The following is a 23,247-nucleotide window of genomic DNA, read 5'->3' on the forward strand; positions in this document are numbered from 1 at the left end:
ATGGATGAAAACTTTTTTTACACACAAGCTGAGTGAAAAACAGGTGTGGGAGATTGCTAATTGTAATATTAGCCCTCTGCGCATTGGCGCTCAGGGAAACCCCACGAACCTGACGTTTTGATTAGCGTTACACGGGACTAGCTTAATAGTCAATGACATCGTAAATCGACCAGGAAACTACTTCACTCCATATCTGTAGCTTGGACTCGTGTTTGCCGTCGTTTTTTCCGTCTCAGTCCGGGGAAGAGGTCATTCTGGTCTTTTTCTGGCGTTTTGCGGGAGTTTCGACGTGTTAACAGGGCTTGTGGTCATGCTAGCAACGTTCATAAGTTTCAAGTTCCGAGTGACGTTAATTACACAGCGCCCATATTTATCGTTCAGCTAATATTTGTTTATTTTTCATTAACAGCCATAATATGCGGCGAAAAGTGATATCTCGGGGACGATGAATTTGATACCATGCGGTAATTTCCCGCGGGGAGAGGAAGGGGCTGAAGGAGGATGTAGTGAGGCCTATTGCCGGTTCCATAGCGGGGAGTCCTGCTCTGGGACAGCCTCCATTATCGAGCCTCCAATGATTCTTCCCCGAGTAGGTTCACGTCACAAGGGCCGGGTTTGCCTAATGTGCTCCGGGACGAGGCCGAGAGAGCCAGGAGTCAGTATCGTCCCCCTGTACCCCAAAGGAAACAAAGGTAAGTATCGTATATGTATTTGATATGTAATTGCATTATGCAAAAGAAGCTACTTCCGTGGAGTTTTGATGTCCTTTCCATACGGACGATGCTTGCGGCGCGGCGTTGCCGCTGTCAGGATTTATTGTCTGGGGTTGGAGTAAATCTGCGGAGCTCACTACACAAAGACCGGCTCGGTCACAACAGGAGGCGACTTCAGACGCAGAGAATCGATCGGGTTGGTTCGGACTTCCTACATGTAGCTGCAGAGGATTTTGGAGTTTCCTTCTAAACGGGTGTTGTAATTACATATATGCGCACAGGGACTCCCCCGTCACTACACAGACGTAAGTGTATTTATCACTTTTCTACACTTTCTCTTACGCTAAACTTGAAAAAGATCGCTCTCCCTGCAAATGGACCCAGCTCTCGTCTGCTGCTGCTACGTGTAGAAAACGTTACACGAAAAATGGAAAAAGCCATTTGAATGGCATTTAGCAAAGCGATCGATGCTGGAGAGCATCGAAGTGTTTGTATTTGTGTTTCGTGTCTCATGTATAACCCAAAGTCCCTCTGGTATGTTTCAAGTTTGCACGCGTGTTAAAGTTGTACACCGGAGACGTTCGCGGCAAAAAATGGACAACGCGAGATTTCACTTCTTCTGTTAAATGGGAAAGTGGGAGGAGAATCGGCAGCATGGTGGCCTGCAGGGCGGCCGAGAAGCCTCGCGTGTAAAATAACAACAAATCGCGAGAAAGTGTAGGGGAAGCGTCCAAACACACAGACGCGAAGGTATCTGTTTTCGCCGAATTGTGCGACAGAAAACCCAAAGCCATTATCTCCACAGTCAAACGAACAAAAGGGGATTACAACCCACCCATGAGCCCAGTCTTGCCCCCCTCCCACCCCTCACTTATCAAAAGCAGTCATGGGTAAGGGCTCTCAGTAGCACTGGAAACACCTAATCATTTGCTTCGGTCGTGATATGATCTTAAATCAGGATAAGTCAGAGTGTGACGTACAATCAATGCTGTCAGCTGTCTTGTGTATATAACACAGTCACACTACTGGGGTGGCTGTAATAGTCAAACATACCTGTTTCCAATTACCTTTCCAGTTCCTGTTGTCCAAATAACTTTTTCTCATAGTTTCTGTTTCTTTCTGCAAAGAGGTGCAAGATGTCAACTACATTGGTGGTGTCTCCAGGAGCCTCCCAGGATAGAATCAATCGTTATAAATTGATTAACTGGCTCAACGGACTTCTCCAGACAGACTTTGAGGATGTTCGGCAGATTGGTTCAGGTGCATGTCTTGCCATCTATTAATTTATATTATTGCCCTTTTTGAGAAAAAAGTTAGGTAACAATAAGACTTGATATTCTGCTGAGGCAGACATGACGCTCTTATTAATTCAAATGCAAAAAATAAATTCTCACACTTGATTCTCACAAATCACACTTATAACCGAAAGAGCTTCTGATTTTAAATACATAAATTCCATTAATGTAGAAGAAATGAATGAGAAAACAGAAAATGATTAATCCAACAATTGGAGTGAGCCTGTTTTCATGATGCCTCTTGTCAACATGACTTGCCTCTTGTCATTGACTTGTCTTGTCATTGACTTGAATTTCTTCCCTTGAAGATGTTTCACCTCTCATCTGAGAAGAGGATGAGAGGTGAAACATCTTCAAGAAAAGAAATTTAAGTCAAGTTGCCACAGAAAGATGTTGACAAGACTTAACCATGACGTGGATGATTGAGAATCTCCATAGACCACTTTTCATGCTGCTATTTTGAATCTGTGGTTAAACTTTGTGAATCCTGACTATCCCTTGATTCATTGAGGTAGAGACATTTACTCCTCTTTCTTTCAAATTGCCAGCTAAAAAGAACAAGGGAAATGAAACCATTCATTACAATGTGACATTATGACTCTAGTTGGAAACAAAAATTATCTTAATCTCTTGTAAGTTGTTCCTGAATATCTACTCTTTAGAGATTAATTGCCAACAGACATTATGTTAGTTTATTGTTGCCAAAAAACCTTACCCTTATATTATTGTTTCCTGAGTAACTGCTGCATACTTTTTTAAGCGACATCAATTGCAAGTCGACTACAGGACTTGCAAGTACTTGTCGCTTTATTTCAGCATTTTCCTCATTATTTGTTTAATGGACTGCTGTCAAAGGTTGTTGGGAGGAAAAGACAAGCAGAAGGAGTCACATTGAAAATTTGCCTTGTGGAAATTTGCATTCGGGCCATCACTTTCTACATTTTATTTAATGTGCATGTGTGATGCTGCAGGAGCATGCCACTGTCAGATCATGGACTGGGTTATGCCAGGATCTGTTGACATGACCAAGGTGAAGTTTGATGCACAAGGTGCGGAGGATTGTAAGCACAACTTCAGTCTCCTCCAAGAGGCCTTCAGAAAGAACGACATTAAAAAGGTACCAAGGCATTACAGTTTTTTTTTTTTATTTGTCTGTTTTCACCCTACTATTTTTCCTGTTAATTCATACCTGTCTCCCAATGAAAACCAGCCCACCTGTCAGTGAGCTTTGTAATTGGTACTTGTTAGATCTAGAAGGGACAGTGACTTCCTGCTGACCCCGCTGGTAGATGCTGAAAATGCAGTCAGTATCCATCTATTCACAGTCATGTTGAAAGAAGGTCAGGTGAAGTTTTTTAATCCAGAAAACACTCCTGGAGTTTCACAGCAGTTGCCATCCAAACAACTGAAGTCAACTGTGGGCTATATTTTTATTGTATAAAAACACAGGGGGAAAAAAATCACTCACAAAAAGCTCCCGTGCTGCTTGTCCTGTGTAATCCAGGTTTCTGTAGCCCTCAGCATATCACACTTACTTGAAAAAACACAATTTAAACCACATTGTTAGCAAATATGTCCACGGTTAAGGTTTACACAACAGAGACCAATGCCATAACAATCCTTGGGTTCCCCTTCATGTTGGGGTGCTGACACATGAGGTTTTTTCTAAGAAAAAGAAAATGACTGCTGCCTTTGCAAGAGCTGCTTGTTGCCATCATTCCAACAACCCCTTTGGATTTAGTATAATATACCATGAAAAGTAGGTGATATTGGATATGTTTGTATTTTCAACGATGGTCAGAGGGCTGAATGACTTAATTTTCATTTTTTCTACAATTTTACAGTTTTTCACTGTACCTTTCAATGTGAAAGCTGTTTTTATTTTTAAACGTGGCCATGTCTGCTTTATTTTCATTTAGACAATTCCTGTCGAGGAAGTCATCAAGGGAAGTTTTAAATGGAACTTTGACCTGCTGAAGTGGTTTAAAGCTTTTTACACAGCAAATGTGAAAAGTAAGGGCTTGCTCCACTTGAAAGGGAGGAACCGCATTGATATCAGCCCCTTACCGTTGCCAAGTCCAACAAAAAAATGTAACAACATTTTGCTTACTTGCATTAATAAGGCAGTGTTTGTGATTCAGTCACAGTTTTTGAAACAATATTGTTTGTTTGATTTGGCAGGGAAACCTAAATTGGATTCAGACAAGAAAGAAGACACCATTAAAATAGACTACACCACAAAATGGAAGGATATTTTTGACTGGGCTGAGCGTAGCCCTCTTGGAGACCACTACACCTACTGTAGCATTTGTGACCGAAATCTGAACACATCTAGTAAAGGCATTGCAATCCTCAGGAGACATTTGCGAGCAAGCCTTCACTTTAAAAGGGCTAAACCCCCAAAGGGTACTGGCTTCGAACTGCTGCCTTGTAGTGTTTTAGCATTAAAACTTATTCGCAAACACTGTGACCCCAACTATGCTGACGGTCAAAAGCTATCAAGACATTTTGCACGCTGTAAGCTTGGGGCACTGTACCCCAGCTTCATTACAACTGTTTGCCAACATACTCCTTACAGTGTTTACATATATGGAGGGGTGTCACTTGGAAAGGATTGCTCTGCCTCCTTAGTTTTGCTCGGCTTTTTTGACACAGATGCCTCCCGGCACAGTATCCATTTTCTGGACGCTCTCGAGTCTCCAGCTGAAGATTCAGAAAAGCAAACAGCAGAAGGCGTTCTGGAGACCATAGAGAAATTTGGCCTACCGACGGGTGGTCTTGTCGCTGTTTACTTTAATGGAAATCGTGCAGCAACAGAGGAGATCTGCTCACACCTAAGGCAGGTCAACCCGAACATCGTCTCCTTCGGCGGGTTGTACAACATTGCAGATGCTGCTTACCTTGTAGGGGTGAAGAGGCTCTCCAATCAGGTTCAGGAGTTTATGGTAGATATCCATGCCCACTACATCTCATCCTCTTCCAAGAATGAGAATCTCAAGGCTCTGTTTGCCCCTCATGTCACTGGAAACAGTTCACCTTTTCATCTTAATACCAGCTGCCTTAATTTCTGTCAGTTTGTCACCAAGATCCTGGAAATGTGGTCTGCTCTCATTTCGTATTTTGGCTCCTGTGACAAGGAAGATGACAAAGTCAAGTTAATCTTCTCCCAGCTGCAGGACCCCAAAACCAGGGCAACATTTATGTTCCTGGAGCAGTCCCTGACGCCCCTGAAGAGGTTCCAGAGCCACATGCACCCAAACAATGGAGCCACCCGAGCCACCTTGCCGCTCATCCTGGAAGAAGCCAGTGGCCTTCTGTGCACATACACCTCCTGTTTCCTGCATCCTAAAGCTGCTGCACACTTCCTCAAAGAACGTGATACCCAAATCCTCCATAACAAGAACTTTTATCTGTCAAGTCCTGAACTCAGTTTTGGTGGTAAAGATGTAGAAGACATTCTGAACAAGTCTGACAGTGCTGAGGCGCTGGCACAGTTGCAAGAGGAGGCCTTGTCTTTCTACACTGGCATCACAGTAGGTATTCGGGAGCAACTGCCTTTAAGTGATGGGATGCTGAGGGTCATGGCTCAACTGCTGAACCCCCAGAGCGGAGTGAAAGTAACAGGGGAAATGGTGGAGGAGCTTGGGACTACATTGGGAATCTGCTGCTCCCCTGAAGAGATCAAGCAGCTCAGTAGTGAATTCCTTGCATATCAGCTGGCCAAGGAGCAATATGGCAAGACAGGAGAAAAGGACAGTGCGACTGCAGGTTCCCCAGAGGAACACTGGGTCAGCATAATGAAGGAATTCAAGCCTACCTCTGTTTTTAGAAAGCTCATTTTCACCCTGTTGTGCCTTCCCTGTCCTCCTCTTGATGCTCAACTGCTTTTTGCTCAGGTATGTAGAGGAGAAAGAGACTTAGAGTCCTATTTTAGTGTTTTCCTTTTGTATGTAAATGATTAAGTTTTTGCACATGATGCACTTGGTTTTGAAGGCCCTGGAGAATGGTGATTACACATCACTGAATGAAACCTTAACAGAGAGTGAGTGCGACATCACTTCAGACGTCAGCATCACCAATTACAAAGGGTCCCCAGTGCGGTTGAATTACGACAACATTGGTAAGTAGTTTTCCTCTGTCATCAAAGTTTTCATCAAGATTTATTGAAAAATACATTAATGTTTAGATGATAATATGTCATTATTTGGTGTACATGTAAAGTGTCAACTCACTTTTCAGACATGAATGGCCTTGAATTGAATTTGAAGCCGTGTAGAGTCCACCTTGTTAAATTGAAAGGTAAGAAAAAGAATACAACTCGATGTAATTGAAATATCAAATTAAATGGCTTTTCTATTTTAAGCTAATATTTTACTGAGATTAATTAATCAGCCGAAGAGGAAAAACATTAAAAAAAAGTACTCGGAAAGCACCTTTCCTGAAAGAGGAAAGCACCTGTGTGAAGTGCTGAATCACTGTTCACTCTCCTTTTTAATTCTGAAGGGACCCGGCAGCCAGACAGAGGGGTCACAGTGACCAGTCACAGAGATTGTGCCAATTGTGCTTGAGAATTTCTTGTGGGAAAAATGTCTCTGACTAGGTGTTGCTTTTGAGAGTCAAGGGCAAAATGGCAAACAGGAGCCTCAAACTTTAGTCTTTCTGACTTTCATGCTCATACTGCATCATGTATTTCTGACTTGCCTTGAATGATGGTTTAACATTATGGGTTGCCATCAGTGCCAGATCCAATGTACACAGCCAAGGCTGTCTGGGGAGTTTGTAATAGGTACCTTTTAAAAATAATTCTACAGTGTTTTTGATCTTCACTGCTCTTTTGCCATATCAGATTACAAACATTAGTAGAAACATTCAGACGAAGACTATGATTGTTGTTGTTTCCCTACATAGACCCACCAAACGGGCATTACAGTGTACCTGAACAGAATGGTCACTCGTGGAAAGAGGTAAGTGGCTTGTCCTCACTGTTTTCCTGTGTCTTTTTGCAACGCATCTACACAGGAAATAGGTCAACAATGTGGCTGCTTATTTAAGTCTATTGTTGACCATAAATGGGTCAAAATTCAGCGGACAGCTGTAAACAACTTTGAAATTTTCCTCGAGAGCTTGACCGATACTCCATTGTTATTTATGCAACATTCATATGTTTATATGAGTTGAACTAATATCAGCACATGATAGACAACGCGTGTCAATCTTAACATCACAATGGGTGCATGTGGCAGAAGAATTACTCCCATTGGCATTCAACACCTAGGATCAACCCAGTCACCACACTTATGTCCTGGTATGAATGACTGATCAACAAACTGATCAGATTTTTGATACCAGTTTATCATTGAAGGAATGACATCCAGATACATCTGTCGGGCTCTGCTTTCCTTTCACTAACACATCACCTAAAATTTTTGTCCACTTCTATTTTCTCTCTGGCCAACATTGCCGCGAGGACCTGCAGATTCAGGTGAATACAGCATGTCCTTTCGGTGCACATCAGGGTTGGGTGATTGGGCAAATCACTATAGTCCATTGAGAATTTTGTTACCAGTATTACATTGGCCGACATCCTTCAGAATTCAACTCCCTGAATAATAAACCTTTAAAGCCCAATTCAAAGCACGCAAAACTCTCATCCCATATTTTAGTGCATTTTCTTGTCACAGTAATTTTAGTCTTTCACAAAACAGAGCTGTTATTAGATGAAAATTGAGCCATTGTTATCCATTTAACCATTGTTTGTTTTGCTAGGTGTGTCATCTTTAAATCTCAAATCAGATGATTTTATTTATTTACAACAAGCGTAAAATTACCAACAATATTTGTAGAGATTTTTTTAATTATTGACATGCATTTACAATTTTCAGCGAGAAACTCTGAAGCAGACACGTTTTCAAAAAAGGATTTATCTAAAAATGAACAAGTAATTATCAGAAGAAAGAACAGCAAAACTTTATTAGTGACTATAATTTGAATAATTTGAATTTTTTTGTAGTTGAAGTGTTTTTAGTATTAATATTCATATTTTCATAAATCATAATTGATATTGATTAATATTCAATGCACAAAGTATTTATATTGATCATCATCAGATATTGATCTGATCTGATTTTTTTTTTTTTTTCCCATGTCATCGCATTTCATCGCATTTCATCCACATGTTTATTCTACACACATCTGGGTGACTTTATTGTAAATCAGCCAGTGGGCTGGGGGTCGGTTGTTTTGGGGAAAAAAAACACATCACCCAATCCTCATGTAGATTTGCATGTACATTCTATCTGAGTGTGTAATGAGAGTGTGTTGTCTCTCAGGGGGCCATTAGGGGAGGTTTTGACTGGGAGAACAGCTTGCGCCAGAAGCCACAGACCCGCACAGTGTTTCAGGCTGGTATTAACACCTGGTCCAAACCTGTAGCTGTTGATAAGGACCCTAAGGTGGTAGGTATACTCAAGTATACTACCAGAATACCCCTGGGCTATATCAGGCCACTCATGGATTTGTGCTTCTCTGGGCACACTAAAAGACTGGAAGATAGGCTCCCCTTATCTTAATAGAGGGTGCTATTGTGCTGTGAAGTTTTAAGTCTGATCTTTGACACTCAGCTTTTTATAAACAAATAAACTGGATTCACAGCCTAAAAAGCACGGATGTCCAGCAATGTCTTGGGTTGAATTAGGTTCAATTTAAGAGGAGGATTTGCTTTGCTATACTGGTGATTGGTGGATGTGGAAAATTGAATCAGACATACTTGTTGTGTGGGTTAACTCTTGATTGTCAGCTCATCACATGAAAACAAACAACCGCCTCAATTTCACACACAAGGCTTTTCAGATTTGCCCTCATTTGCCTTGTTGACTTGGCGCAAGTTTGAATTAAAAGGCAAAATACAATAACGCATTGTCCCGATCATAACACCGTCTAACTTTGAATAATCCTTGTTTTTTTCTCTTGTCCAATCACTGTAACACGGTACATCATGCAGCTGCTCATGTTCCCATATTAACACTGAAGGGCCTTTTCTTCTCATTTTCAATAAGTTCTCCCCATTTTCTCTCCTGAGAAATAATAAAGGACGATTAAAGAAGTCTTCTTCCTTAAACACTTAGTACATTCAATTTGGTTGTAATTGCCAGGATAGTGAGACCTCTCCATCCAGCAAAGCCAAAGCCAGAGGACGTAGGAAACAGACATACCAGGTAATGTTGTAGTCACTTGGAAGTTTGAAAATTCAGTACATTTTGGCAATATATTTAAAAAAAAATTTGTTTAAAAGTTTTTTGCTATGTTTGCATTTAAATCTGTTTTTCAGTGATTATTCTTTCTTCGTTTTTGACCTTTGCAGGATAATAAAGGGTTTCTGACTGGAGAGCTAGTGTGGGGAAAATTAAAGGGGTTCTCCTGGTGGCCTGGGATGGTAATGCCATGGAAGACCAAGTCATCTCCCCCGGGAATGCGGAGAGTAGAATGGTTCGGAGACGGGATGTTCTCAGAGGTTTGGAGCTTGACAGTTTTCATCACGATGTGCCACAGGAACAATTTATCAAACCAATCGTTATGTTCAATAAAAACACACCTCTCACAGATCTACACCGAGGGCCTGCTACCATTCCGTGCATTCACTAAGTGCTTCTGCAAAAACTCCTTCGCTAGCCTGCCCACTTACAAAGATGCAATCTTCCAGATCATAGAGGTAAGAGGCTGTTCTTTGGATTGCAACAGACATTGTTGGGGTTGGGGGATCTGTCTTTTCTCTGCTGTATGACTTTGCGCCAAAGTGACTTAATTTTAAAAATTAAAATTAGAAAAACAGAATTCATCTTGATAAATATTCTCTCAAAATTAAAGTTGTTTTATAGTTGCCCATGAAATGATAATATATGAAAGCCCTCTATTTTGTCACATAAAGTTAAACATAAAGCACAACAATACTCGCTGGTGACACTGGTCATTAATGTAACCTATTTCCAATAGCTGGTCACATTTAAAAAAAACATTATGGGCTTCAATAACACCACTGATTCATGAGGGTCGGTGTCTTGGGTGCAAATATTGTGGAGGAGATTAATGTGCCAATTCAGGCAAAAAGATTTTCAGCAACACGTTACCACGCCTGTCTTGTGCAGTTGGCAGGTGAACGCTGTGGGAAGTCATTTGCCAAGGCAGAAGGAAATAAGGAAAAGGAGCTGAAGCTGATGCTGGACTGGGCCTTTGGTGGATTTGAGCCCTCAGGGCCAGAGGGATTCATGCCGTCCTGTACGTCTCTTTTTGCACTTCCACACTACTTTTTCTAGCAATTGTGAGATCGCCTTCAATCTTAAGTCAAAAGCAATTATTTCAAACTTAAAATCCCATTTTCTTTCAAAGCCTCTCATATTTGAAAAGATAATTCTCTTTTAGATTCTTCTTCACATCTCGATTCGGACTCCACAACCTCCGACAGTCAGCCTCCTCCAAAACGGAAATACGTTTTTAAAAATAAAGCGAATGCGACCAGCATCATCATTAACAGAGGTATGTTCATACAAGCTCAACAGAACCATCAACACACTGTTGAACACTCAAACAGAGGGTGAAACAGGGTGAAACAGTCTGCCAGATACAAGTATTTTGGTTTTTATTAATTTTCCCTTCTTGTGACTCACAGAATTGTTGATTCAAAATCTCAAGAAGGGCAGCAAAGTCAAAGGTAAAGTCAATGTGGGAGTTGAGGACTATGTACATTTTATGACCACCTAAGACCATGCGTTCTAAAGCTGAGGCATGTTCTTTCAGATTTATGTTTGTCTTGTGGATCATCTGATATTGAAGTCCAGCATCCTTTGTTTAAAGGTGGTCTTTGTCTCAAATGCAAGGTAAACCGCTTGAACCTCAGACAAACCTATCTGCTCTGTATGGTCCACATTACGCCATTCCACCCTAGTTTCTGAATGTTTAATTATCATCTGAAGCGCCGCAGCTAATCACACCTCCCAATAAATTGGCTCGCCATTTTGGCCTTTTACAGGAGAACTTCACGGAAACACTGTTTCGCTATGATGAAGATGGCTACCAGTCATACTGCACTGTGTGCTGTGCAGGCTTGGAGGTCATTCTGTGTGGAAATTCTAGCTGCTGCAGGTAAACGCTGATCTCACACAGGGATGATCGTTACTCTGCCATTTACTAATCATAGAAACCTTGAGATAATAACTGTATTTATAACACTTTGAAATTTACTGAAAACAATGGTGTCCATCATCAACCAAGATGTTTAAAAAGTCACTATATTTTGATTTTCAGGACATCACTAAAAAATTACTCAATTACCTTAATTTCCTCTTGAAAAATTGAATAATCAATCAAAAACCCTCTTGAAAAATCAACGTTTTCTTCATCAAGACCATGTTTCATGTTTTTCTCAAGTCATGAGGGGTGTCATTTTCTAATTTGGACTTAATACTGGTGGGGTGGAGCTTAGTAATTCTGATGGTAATGGTGGTGAGCGGGGTGCGTGAAGTAGGACTTAGCTGAAAAAAGGAAATCACTCGACAAGCAGCTCAAGTTAAAAAGTGTTGTTTGTTGACTTGAACTCTCACAGGAAATGCATTAACAAATAAAGTGTTGTTTTGCTTTGTGTATGTTTACACACACATACACACGTGCAATTTAGAGCAGTTAAAATTAATTCAACATTCTAGTCAGTGACGGCTGTAGTCTAGTTTGTGTATCCAGTCCCAAGTGTTTCTGTCATGTTTTCAGCCCCACAGTTGAGCATTTCTGTAACAGAGACTCCAATAAAGAAACAAATCTCCTCATAAGAAGGACTGCTTTGTCCACAGTATTGTAAATATCAGCAGGACTCAGAAATATAAGTTGATACAAACTGAGAGGCTTGTTGCATCATCCTGAATAGTCACCTTTATTCATTCATTCACAAGTGCATTGTGTGTGTGTCACCGCAGACGTCATCCAGCTCTCCTGGCATGTGCTCTTACACACACCAAGCTCATAATATGAAACCAGGAGTGTGAACACTGAGTGGACAAGAGAAAAAGAGTCACTCCGGCCACTTAGTGATGCTTAAAACTAATTATCTTTACAAACAAAACAGTCCCTCAGCTTTTAATGTTTTCAGTGATTATTTATCTCAGCAGTGCAAGAAAAACATAAAGCTTCATCAAAGAAACACAAACACAATGAAATAATCTTCTTAAATGCACCAAAAATAATCTATCTCCAAACAATCGTCTTTGCCTCTATTTCACAGTCTAATCTTAACCTCCTGAGACCTCAGCTTTAGTTTTTATGTTTCCTTTAAATGTCTCCTACCTATTTGGAATTAGTAGAAACTTGTAAGTATAAAAATGAATCATTGTCTTTGAAGGACATGCATTAGAAATATATATATGTGCTCATATGGGGTAATTGTTTTGTTTTACTCTAAATAGAAACATAGGGCGATTAAGTCAACCCCAGTTATAATGAAGAATTTGTTTAAACCATGAAAGTGGTTCAGTTATTGTGGCTTGTGTATTCAGTGCTGGATCCACCGCTGGGGGTTTCCTATATTGTTTTCACACACTATATATATAAATGTATATATGTGTGTATGTGTGTGTATGTATGTGTGTGTGTATATATATATATATATATATATATATATATATATATATATATATATATATATATATATATATATATGTATGTGTGTGTGTGTGTGTGTGTGTATGTATATATATATGTATGAGCTATACAGACATACTAAACATCATTGCAGACCCATTGCACCCCAGACACAACCTATTCACACTTTTTCCCTCCGACGGGAAGTACAGATCACTGTGCACCATCACTGTCAGACACAAGAACAGCTTTTTTCCTGTGAGCTTTCACCGTGTTGAAAACATAATTATCGATAACAAGACCTTACATGCTATTTCTTCTAGGGCAACAATGATATCTGTACCTGATCATCACTTCCTCATATACATAATACATCTTAAATGTAACACAGACTTTTCATCATTTCCTGTCACTGCACAATATCACTCTATGCTGCTTATTGTATATACTGGTATACATATTCCTTCTGAAAATAATATCTATATATCATATAAATCAACATCTGAATTATTTTATTGCACTATTACACTGACTACATTAACAATTTACAAATGATACATGATTGTACAAGTGAAATTAAAGTCAAATTCTTTGTATATAGAAAAACGGACTTAGAAGTCTATTAAAAAATATTCTGATTGTGACATGATTAATGCAAGTCATGGTTGAATGAAAGGACATATGTTGTAGAAACTAAAAAAGTAATGTCCTTATGTAAGGACTTAGTGGTCTCTACAGGTCAAAAAGGCAACTTATGCTCTACTCTTAAGACTGTCTATCAAATTACAGTACTATCATCGTTCATATCTGTCCGGTCTCTGGCATTTTTTGTCTTTTACAGATGTTTCTGTAAGGACTGCTTGGAGATTCTGATTGAAGCGGGAACCTTTGACAGACTGAAAGATGTCGATCCCTGGAGCTGCTTCATTTGCCAGCCGTCACAGTGTGCTGGGAACCTCAAGCTGAGACCAGACTGGAGTGTGAAAATTCAGGACTTCTTTACAAACAACGGGGCATTGCAATTTGTGAGTATGATTCTCTGCCTCAGTACAAACTTCAGTTCAGGTCCATAAAAACATGATTTTGGTGTGGGAAACCCCTTTGCTTTCCTTGGAAACTTAGCAAAAAGTGGAATTATACAGGATGACGGATTAGAAAAGCAAAAAACATACAGATGCATGTATTTTCTACAGGAGCCTCAGAGAGTATACCCATTCATCCCTGTTGACCAACGCCGACCAATGAAGGTGCTGTCGCTTTTTGATGGCATTGCAACAGGTTAGTTGACTGTTTGATTCTGTTCTCATTTAAGAAGAACCTTAGAAGTTTTGCGGACGATTTTGATCTGAGAATAACCTACTAATCACATCATGACAGGATACCTGGTGCTTAGAGACATGGGTTTCAAATTGGAGCGCTACATCGCTTCAGAGATTTGTGAGGATTCCATTGCAGTGGGAATGATCAAGCACGAGGGAAAGATTGAATACGTGAATGACGTTCGCAGCATCACAAGAAAACATGTGAGTCACGGAGGAAAAAGACTTCTCATGTTAAGGCATGCAGGTGAATGAGCTACGTCCTCCAAAAAGAATGTGGACCCAACTGTATCTTTGTGTTATGCTGCAGCTAGCAGACTGGGGTCCGTTTGACCTGCTGATTGGAGGCAGCCCATGTAATGACCTATCCATGGTCAATCCTCTTCGAAAAGGACTATTCGGTAAGGTGGGAAGTAGGTCTTGGCAATGTTAACAGTATCTGAATATTTTCCCCCAAATGAATTGAAATGAGTTTGCATTTGTGTGTATGGAGGATTCAACAAGATTAACAAAAGAGATGTAAAAAAATCAGATCTATGAATATTTCAGACTGGGTTGCACCTTCTCCAATAACCTTCTCTTTTTGTCTTTGGTGTCTGCAGAGGGCACCGGAAGGCTCTTCTTTGAATTCTACCGGATTTTGACACTGCTGAAACCAAGAGAGGATGACAATCGTCCATTTTTCTGGTTGTTTGAAAACGTGGTTTTCATGTCTGCTAATGACAAATCGGATATCTGCCGATTCCTTGAGGTGATTCAATTCTACTGGTGGCAAAATGGTCCCGAGAACAGATGTTGTGAAATGTTATTGCTCATAATGAACCTTCTCTGTTTCAGTGTAATCCAATTCTTATTGATGCTGTGAAAGTCAGTCCCGCTCACAGAGCACGCTACTTTTGGGGAAACCTCCCTGGGATGAAGAGGTATATACAAATTCGTCCATACAGCGGTTTGCCCATAACAGGTGAAATGGTGGTGCAGTGGTTAGCGCTTCAGCCACACAGTGGTCATTACTGTGTGGGGTTTGCATGTCACTTTCTGTGCCGTCTCCTGTTCCCTCCCACATTCCAAAAACCTGCAGCAGGTTAATTCAGAAAATTGGGAAAAATTCCCCAGATATGCGAATGAGAGTGTGAATGGTTATCTGTCTCTGGTACTGCGATTGACTGGTGTCCGCTTCTCGCAGAACCTGAGTAGGATAACTGGTAGGCGAAGGATGGATGGTTACCCATAAAATCCAGTTATCAGATGGCACTTCCCCAAAGTACAAGTAACAACTTTCAAACTTTAAATGTCCTGCATTTCAGTCTTGCCACATTTGATTTGCCAAAGGAAATAATCAAGCGCAAGGTGAAAACTCATCCAGAAATGATGACATTGACTGACATTTCAGCTATCAAGCAAGTCATTGTTATAATGTATTATCATTATTTTCTATAGCAAGCATAGTCTACTTGCGTCCTTGTGCACTTTCAGTACACAATTTCTCCATCTGTCAAGTTTAAATAGCAGTATACATTTTCACCTCTTGCAGTCTTAGCCTGTGGTTTGCCTTTTGTAAATGGATGCTGTATTTCATACTTGCGTGTGTTTTGTGGTGCTTTTGTGCGGTTTCTGTTAAGGCACCGAATGTTGTCTTACTGCACAGCTTACAGCTCACAACCAAGGCTCCTTTGGTTAATGCTCGCTAAACACCAAAACACTGGACCATCAGAAATCTGTATCATAACTGCACAAGAACACAGACACTATATCTGTTCCTGAATGACTGAAGGGAAATTACTTTTGCAAAAAAATCCACCATTTGTATGACGTTCTGCTCTCATAGTCAAGAAATAGGAAGCTCTAAAAACACAAATAGACGGCAACATTAAATAGTCAGATATTTCCCTCAGGCCAGATGGAGACCCACTCAGAGCTTTAAAAAAAAGTAAATGCTGGGCAGACAGAAGCACAATTCTTAAGTGAATGGCTATGTTGCTCTGTAACTCTTGCAAGTGTGTAAAGCATATACGTTTAAAATGATCAGTCACAGTCTACTTCAGGACACGTTTCTGTTGCAGCCCTACAGCTAAAAGAAATTGACATAAAGCCGTATAAATAAACTCGGATTAGTGCCGTAAATATGCCAATCTGCTTCTCCTTCTAAGGCCCCTCACTGCTGCCCCCGATGACAAAGTGGCTCTCCAGGACTGTCTGGAGTCGGGACGCAAGGCTACGGTACCGTCGCTGTGCCGTTGCATTATTTATTGTTCAAGTTGGCTGTGAGACCATTATGACTGACAACGCTTTTCCTGCAGTTTGACAAAGTCCGCACTATCACGACCAAGTCAAATTCCATCCGACAGGGGAAGATGGGGCCGCTGCCTGTGACCATGAATGGCAAGGAGGACTACTTGTGGTGCACCGAAATGGAACAGTAATTTCTTTTCTTTTTTCATAATTTTCATGTTAACATGTTCTGTATCAACATAAACAGATGTTAGATAGAATCTCAGGTCATAGTTGTTCAAAAAATAAGAAGCATTCAATGATGTGTAATGACATAGGGTTTGAATCCTCAACCTCAGAGGCATGAATGAAGGGTAAAAAGCAATAAACTTGCCATGGGGATTTTTTTTCTGATACAGATATATAAGATGTTGTTAAAGTCAAAAGATAAACTGATAACTTATTCGACCTAACCAAGCTTTATTGTCTTAGTCTACTATAACTGATCATTTAGTTTAGCTCAACACTAAACCCACCATAAGGAATCTGATGTTTTTGTATCTTTCAATTTTAGGGTCTTTGGCTTCCCTAAACATTACACAGACGTGAACAACATGGGCCGGATGCAGAGGCAGAAAGTCCTGGGACGCTCCTGGAGTGTCCCGGTCATCCGTCACCTTTTTTCCCCCCTGAAGGATTACTTTGAATGTGAATCGCAGCCGTGTAGTGAGTTTGCACCTGAGCAGCCGCATCAGTAAACCTGCCTTTGTTTAGGATCAACTATCCTTCAGCCCCCCGTTAGACACGAATGTGATCTGAAATCTTCAGCAGACACACCCACCCACACTTATCAGGTTTTCCTCATCATCATGGAGGAGTTGTGCTTTGATAAATAATGGTGCTTTTATCAATTGTGTGAACATTAAGAACATAGGAGCGTATCAGAGAGCAGGAGGAGTTTGAGTGCCAGTGGTCTTGTGGTTTCTCTTAGGTCAGGAGTGTTTCATAAAAAGCAGTATTCTTTGTCATATTAAAAGCTTAGTAACTGGAGGCTTTGGCTGAACAATGAGCGCTTGCTGTTAATTAGCTGAGTGAATTATGGCTGACATTTTGGTCAGAAGCAACCATAATCGAGATTTTTGCATGAATGGTTTATCCAAATCTTAGTGTCAGAGGTGCTGCTCACAGCAATGAGCGCACTGATCGACTAATTCTTAAGCTCTGCGGTGTTTCATCATGCCTTTCAAGTGGTTGTTTTGTGTTTATTGGTGGTAGCCAAAGAGACTGATAGTTTCCCTAGGAGTTATTGGATTATTCCTAATCATGGATATATAAATAGGAAACTGCCTGCTAGAAAGTTTATTGGAAAAGAAAGATCCACTTCGAAATTACATCAGTGTCGATTTTCCAGTATGTTTCCGCTGCCCTCAAGTGGCTAAAACATCACTTTTGATAGGTTTTGTTTGGTTATTTCTTTTTGACAGGTGCACTTTCTCACCGTCTTCCCATTTTTGAACACAAAATGCAATACATTTCCCACACTTTTCTTTTTTGAGTTTTATGTTACTGTAATGCTTGTTTTGAAACGCTACAGTTCAAGGAACTACACTTTGTACCTCAAACTGCAATTAGTTTGAAGTTTTTTTAAATCATCTGACGCAGCCAAGAATTTTAAGAAGTGCCATTCTTACCCAGTGCAATCAAATTTTACATTTTATAAGATCATTTTTTTAACACATGATGCACTGTTACATGAGATTTTATTGTTTGGTATTATCTTTTGTCTGTACTACCATTATTTTAGAGTGGTATAAATATACATCAGCAGCTCTTTCAGGAACCCGGTTGTCTAGCGTCCATCAGTATCAGTGAAGCCAAAGACCACTGTTGAACCTGCTTCCTGATATGGCCCCCAGGTCTCTACCTCAAAATAAATCCGCAGTTTCTTTTTTTTTTTTTAACCTGTATTTATTTTATGAATGTAGAAAATATCATGTTTGTATTCTTTCTTTGATATGTATATTTTCAGTTGTTTTGTTTTTACAAGGGACTTTCTAAACTGATCAATAATCATTTTCCCTTTGCTCAGACAAATTCTAACCCTTTTCACTTTCTGTGTAAAATGTTTAGGAGATTAATCCTAGAAGCCTGTTTTTTACTCTTATACTTTATAGTACATGTATATCCAAGTGCTTGGATCTTAGTAGGGTGCACCAGTGAATTTGTCCAAAATTACCTCACTGGTTTTGCAATCATGCAAACAGTTTTATTTGTTTCAAGGACTGTTATTTATACATGACCAAAAATTATGTGGCGTCGATCAAACAAGGGCAAATGTGAGTGTTCATAATATGTCAGCTGTAGTTACCGGTACTTAAATAGTACCATAGTTGTCCATCAGTACTGTACATTTTCCTGCTGCAGAGGTCAGACTCCGTGTGTTTGCATGAAGGAGACACTTCCCTCAGAGGCCTTACTGGCGCTTTTGCACATTCAGTCCCTTTAAATATAAATGTGTTTACATTTTGAAGCAAACCCTTGTGTTTTTAACAGCAGCTAACATTCATGATCAAAGCATATATTTTTTGTTGCATTAAGAAAGCGTTTTAGTTACAAATAATGGTAAAATGAGAAATAAATATCACTTTTACAAAGGTCTTAAATTATCATGTCAACATTTGTTAGAGCCACACAGAAAAACAGCCAGGTAAGTGATTGGCTGCTTCGTCTCTCCACCCACAGTTACAGCCAATCACAAAGCTGCTCTATCCCGAAAAACATATATATAGATATACATAGTAGTTACTAGCATTTAATTGCGACTGTTCCCACAAAACCATCAGTATGGCCTTTGAGTCTCAGCGAGTCTCGACCTAGCTTAAGTTTTTGCGAGTGAGAAGTCTGTTTATTTCTCTTAAGAGTTGACCGTGATGTTTGTGGACGACAGCGTCTTTACATCGGCGTACTGTTCAGGTGTCTCAGAGACACGGATGTGTTGCACCTGTTTTTTATTATTCCTTATAAATAGGATCGTTTCACTGCACATTTCGTTGCCTTATAAGTGAAATATCGCACATTAATTTTTATATTTGTGCATCTTTATGTGCGTGTGTGTGTATGTGCGTGTGTTTGTGTTTGTGTGTGTTAGTGTGCATATGAGTACATTTACACTCTGAGAAACTTGTCTTTTGGATACAATGAACCAACAGTGAAAACTTACCTCAGATTTCTTGGGATTTTGGATTCCTGATGGTGCTATGCTGATGGTGCTAACTTTTTATGTATAGTTTTATTGTTCTGTTTTTCCTTTTTTTTATTGTCCTCAACTGGCACCACTCAGAATGTTTCCCATAGTTAAGCAGTGTGTTTTAATCGAGTCTTTGTCTGTATGTATGTTTGTTTGTTTGTTTGTTTTATTGAACTGGTCAAGCGATGTAGTGTAACATTAGAGGGATGATTAGTTAATTTCCTGAATGGGAATTAAAAAAAAGAAACAACAAATAAAACTGTCAGAGTTTTTTCCACTCTAGTGTGTTGTGTTTTTCTGATTACATTCTAATGCAGTGTTTCAGATGAATTAATATAACAGAAATCAATCATCTTACAAATTAAATATACTTAAATTCATTTGAAGTAGAAAAATTGTCTCGTTTCAATTTTTAGGATGGTTTTCTGGAAAATCTAACTCCTGTCCCTTTTGTTTTGCTAATTTTTATGTCAGTTTCCCCAGCTTTATTATTCATTTTTTAGGTCAAATTTTCCCATTTTTTTTCGGTATTTCCGAAAAAGCACAAAACCATTTTGCCATTTTTTTTCTTGTCTATTTTTCCAGATCCAATTCCAATTTAACCCTTTTTAATCCTGAATATTTTCAGTATCTTAAACCCTCTCATCATGCGTTGTTGAAAATTAGGGGAAGTGTGATAAATGTTTTTTAACTGATTTTATATATGCATGATTATAGACTGAGCCTCAACTATAGATCCACATTGAAACAGTGTCAAGCAGATTAAATGAGTCTTCCTTAAGAAAAGCAAAAAAGCCCGCATTTGAGGTGGATTAAAATACATATAGTGGGGCTTCCTCTCCCTATTAATTAGAGACACCAAATATCTGCTGTATAAATGGATTCCAGTGAAGGTGTTTATTCCATGCAAGTAGATGTAGATTATATTGTATTGTTTTATTTATTCTCAGTTGATATTTCTCTGAGCAAAACTGACAAGGAGCTTAACACATAGTTTAAATAACTGAGTGATCCGTTATTACAGATATATTTATTGGATAGCAACAGCCCACATTAATACAGATGAGTTTTAAAAAAAGATGTAAACTTCAAATAGCTCACACAGGTTAATAATGCAATGTATAGGGTGAAGTTAAATCCAAACATGACCATTGGTGTAATGCAAATTGAAAAACTAAGGTGATGAAAGTGCTTTTGTGGAGACCATATATATATACACATGTCCATGTGTGAAATATATCCTGACTTGTAGCCTGCAAAAAAATTACATTTTATTGTTAAACTCAAAATATATGTAGAATGTACATAACAAAGACAGAAATGATCATTTCTCATTTAATTTTAATTCATTTATTTTAATCTGAGACCATGTCGAGCAAAATGTCTCTTTTTGAAGAGCTTCCCAATCAGTGCTGCATTCAACACATTGTTAGAAACAGACACTAACAAGAAATTAATAAGATTACAAGGAACTTTGCTTTTTCCTTGTCATATTTTTAAATATGATGATACTTAACAGAATCCTTCAAATATCAGGTAACTTTGTCAATGTTTTTTTTTTTGTCTTATTTTCCAGCACTGTAGCATGATGTAATACGCTATATAAGGAACATTAGGAATCAATATGTTTAATTGATTCATTGATTATTAATTAGCTTTGTCAAACACATGGAAACACTGATCAGAGGAATAGTTCTATAAAAAGTCATGACACACCACAGGAGGTGATCACTTAGTATTTTCTTTCCTCTTTCTATCACATTTATTTTTTAACGGAACCGCAAAGACTTTATGGACAGATCAGTTTGTGACGGATAAATTCATTTCTTCGGATAAATTCATTTCATCATTTCTTCCTATTTGCGTGCACGCCCTCTCAAGAGTGTGAGATTGTCATTTGGTCCCTAAACTTTGCTCCCAGGGTTTTGTTCTTCTCTCCATCTGAGACGGCGTGGGGCTCTGGTTGCTCGGATGAATGTCAAGTTTCTTCGCGCCGGGAACGTCCTTCCCCTCCTGGACGAGCCGCATCACTTCTGCGAAGGAAAGCTGCTTGGCTTCTGATTCTCCCGAGACCTCTGTTGTGCAGGTTTTCACCCGGGATACTGCGCCGCCGTCCACCGGGGTCATGGGACAGGAAGCAGAGCTCCACTTCTTGTAGCCGTCCAGATCTATTGGCTCAACAAACCTGTGAGGCCAAAGAACAGGTGCTGTTAGTTTGAAGAATAAAAAAGCATTTCCCGTAGGGATGCAAATGCAAATCACAAGTTTTTCTTCTTAGCATTTATACAAAACCAGCGCAGTCATGTTGATTTTAATTACAAAACAGTTTAGAATATGGATACTAAGAGTGTAAAGTTATATTCTTACACACTTACTAGGCTAAAGTAGTTGAAGAAAAGTCACATGAAAACATATCAGTTTTAGCTTTAGCAAGACAATTTGATGTTTTTAAAAGACACCAATGTAAACTTTACTATTTATGGACATCTAAAAACTCAATGCAGCTTATAGCCATCACAAATTTTTTTTTTCACTACTTCCATCCTCACCTACCACTCTCATCTGTGCAATATTCATACTTATATTCATATTCATACAATCTTCGGAACATCTTACTTATTAGGACTTCAATTTACTTCTATAACTGCACAAACCTTAGTTCTTTTTATATTTTGAATTCTCTTGTATATACTGTACCTAGTCATTGTTTACTTATATCCATATTCTTTCTGTTACTATTTGCAAACTGTCCTACCCTGCCCTGCTGCTGTGACAACTGAATTTACACTTAGTGAAATCAAAAAAGTAAACCTGATCTTATCTTAATTGGACCGACTTGGGTTAATAACAGATTTCGGAATTTAATTTCCTTAAGTCAAAACATTCTGGAGGAGAAAATACTTGCAGTTTCCACACTTCATGCAGAATCACTTCAATGTGAGAAGGAAGTTTAAAAAAAAAAAAACTCCCCTGTAATTCTTCTCCTGTATGATTTTATTAAGCGTTTTTTGATGATTTTCCTCTGAATTTTTCAAGCTGCAAGTCAACTCGACCTGTTGTAGAAGAAGAGCTTCACGTCCAGCAGCGCGTCTTCTCTGCAGGACGGGAGAGACTTCAGGCCGTCCTGGAACCTCCGGTCCGCCTCGAACTGGTAAGAGTCAAACCTCAAGAAAACCGGCTCCATTTTCCACCCCGGTGTAATTTAATTTCTAAATATCTTCAAATCCAACATAGATCTTGGACATCGGAGGCTATGCCGGCCGGGCTGCTCTTCCGGCATGCTTTTACTTTGGAGTCAACAACAGAGAGGAAAGAAGGTCAGCGGCGAGGTTGCGATTGGGGAGCGGTGGCTCTGCTGCTCCTAGTGGCAGAAAGAGGTACTACATCCAGAAAACACTATTTGCACCAATACTAGCCTTCTCCTTCCTCTTTTTGATTCCTATTTCAGTAAATTCTTCTTAAATCTGAAAATGTTTATATGACATGTTTTCTGTGGTTAACTTTAATATGATTATATGATAAAGTCTTTGAAATGCGACCTACTCCCGCCTCACATTCTCAAGGTTTGTGTCTGAGTTTCCATGTTATATCATGGATAACCTGCTGGGGTGAGTAGTCTATCAAGGAAAATAATACAATGTGATTATTTATTATGTTGAGCTAATTGTGACTGGGAAGCACAATTTATCCACACGTATAGTTTTTATTTTTGAACCAAGCTTTCCAGCTGGATGTCAACTATACAGAAAATGTCAGGGAATTCTATACAGACCCAAATGCCATATTATATTTAATCGTATTCATCATAGTTTTCTTGACCAGTGTTCTGTTCCATTAATTTA

The 23,247-nt window shown here is 39.4% G+C and overlaps 1 protein-coding gene and 1 long non-coding RNA gene across 4 annotated transcripts; one reads left to right on the top strand and one right to left on the bottom strand.

Moving 5' to 3' along the window:
• The first annotated feature begins 495 nt into the window (after positions 1-495).
• LOC147227038 (uncharacterized) lies at positions 496-19,645 on the top strand. 3 transcript variants are annotated; one of them, XM_086159526.1, is made up of 26 exons: positions 645-692; positions 1,843-1,973; positions 2,980-3,125; positions 3,928-4,099; positions 4,190-5,904; positions 6,002-6,128; positions 6,248-6,307; positions 6,917-6,972; positions 8,338-8,463; positions 9,160-9,222; positions 9,369-9,518; positions 9,609-9,716; positions 10,150-10,279; positions 10,424-10,537; positions 10,671-10,712; positions 10,799-10,878; positions 11,031-11,143; positions 13,470-13,653; positions 13,822-13,906; positions 14,006-14,151; positions 14,258-14,348; positions 14,550-14,698; positions 14,785-14,870; positions 16,098-16,167; positions 16,248-16,366; positions 16,733-19,645. In XM_086159526.1, exons 2-26 carry the CDS (start codon positions 1,850-1,852, stop codon positions 16,914-16,916), a joined length of 4,440 nt encoding a protein of 1,479 aa, XP_086015652.1. In that variant the 5' UTR covers positions 645-692; positions 1,843-1,849; the 3' UTR covers positions 16,917-19,645. The 3 variants fall into 3 exon arrangements, with proteins under 3 accessions (XP_086015653.1, XP_086015654.1, XP_086015652.1); XM_086159527.1 differs by lacking the exon at positions 8,338-8,463 and having other exon boundaries at positions 496-692; positions 1,841-1,973; XM_086159528.1 differs by lacking the exon at positions 16,733-19,645 and having other exon boundaries at positions 496-692; positions 1,841-1,973; positions 16,248-16,370.
• Positions 19,646-20,739: 1,094 nt separating this feature from the next.
• On the bottom strand, positions 20,740-22,715 carry LOC147227039 (uncharacterized). Its single transcript, XR_015107110.1, has 2 exons — positions 22,459-22,715; positions 20,740-21,590 (listed from the first exon to the last, which is right to left on the bottom strand). It is a non-coding gene; the product is annotated as an uncharacterized LOC147227039 (long non-coding RNA).
• Between the last annotated feature and the right edge of the window lie 532 nt (positions 22,716-23,247).

This window comes from Fistularia commersonii, chromosome 14, assembly GCF_037954325.1.
Source record: "Fistularia commersonii isolate RoL2024-O1a breed Wild chromosome 14, RoL_Fcom_v1.0, whole genome shotgun sequence".
Lineage (NCBI taxonomy): Eukaryota > Metazoa > Chordata > Actinopteri > Syngnathiformes > Fistulariidae > Fistularia > Fistularia commersonii.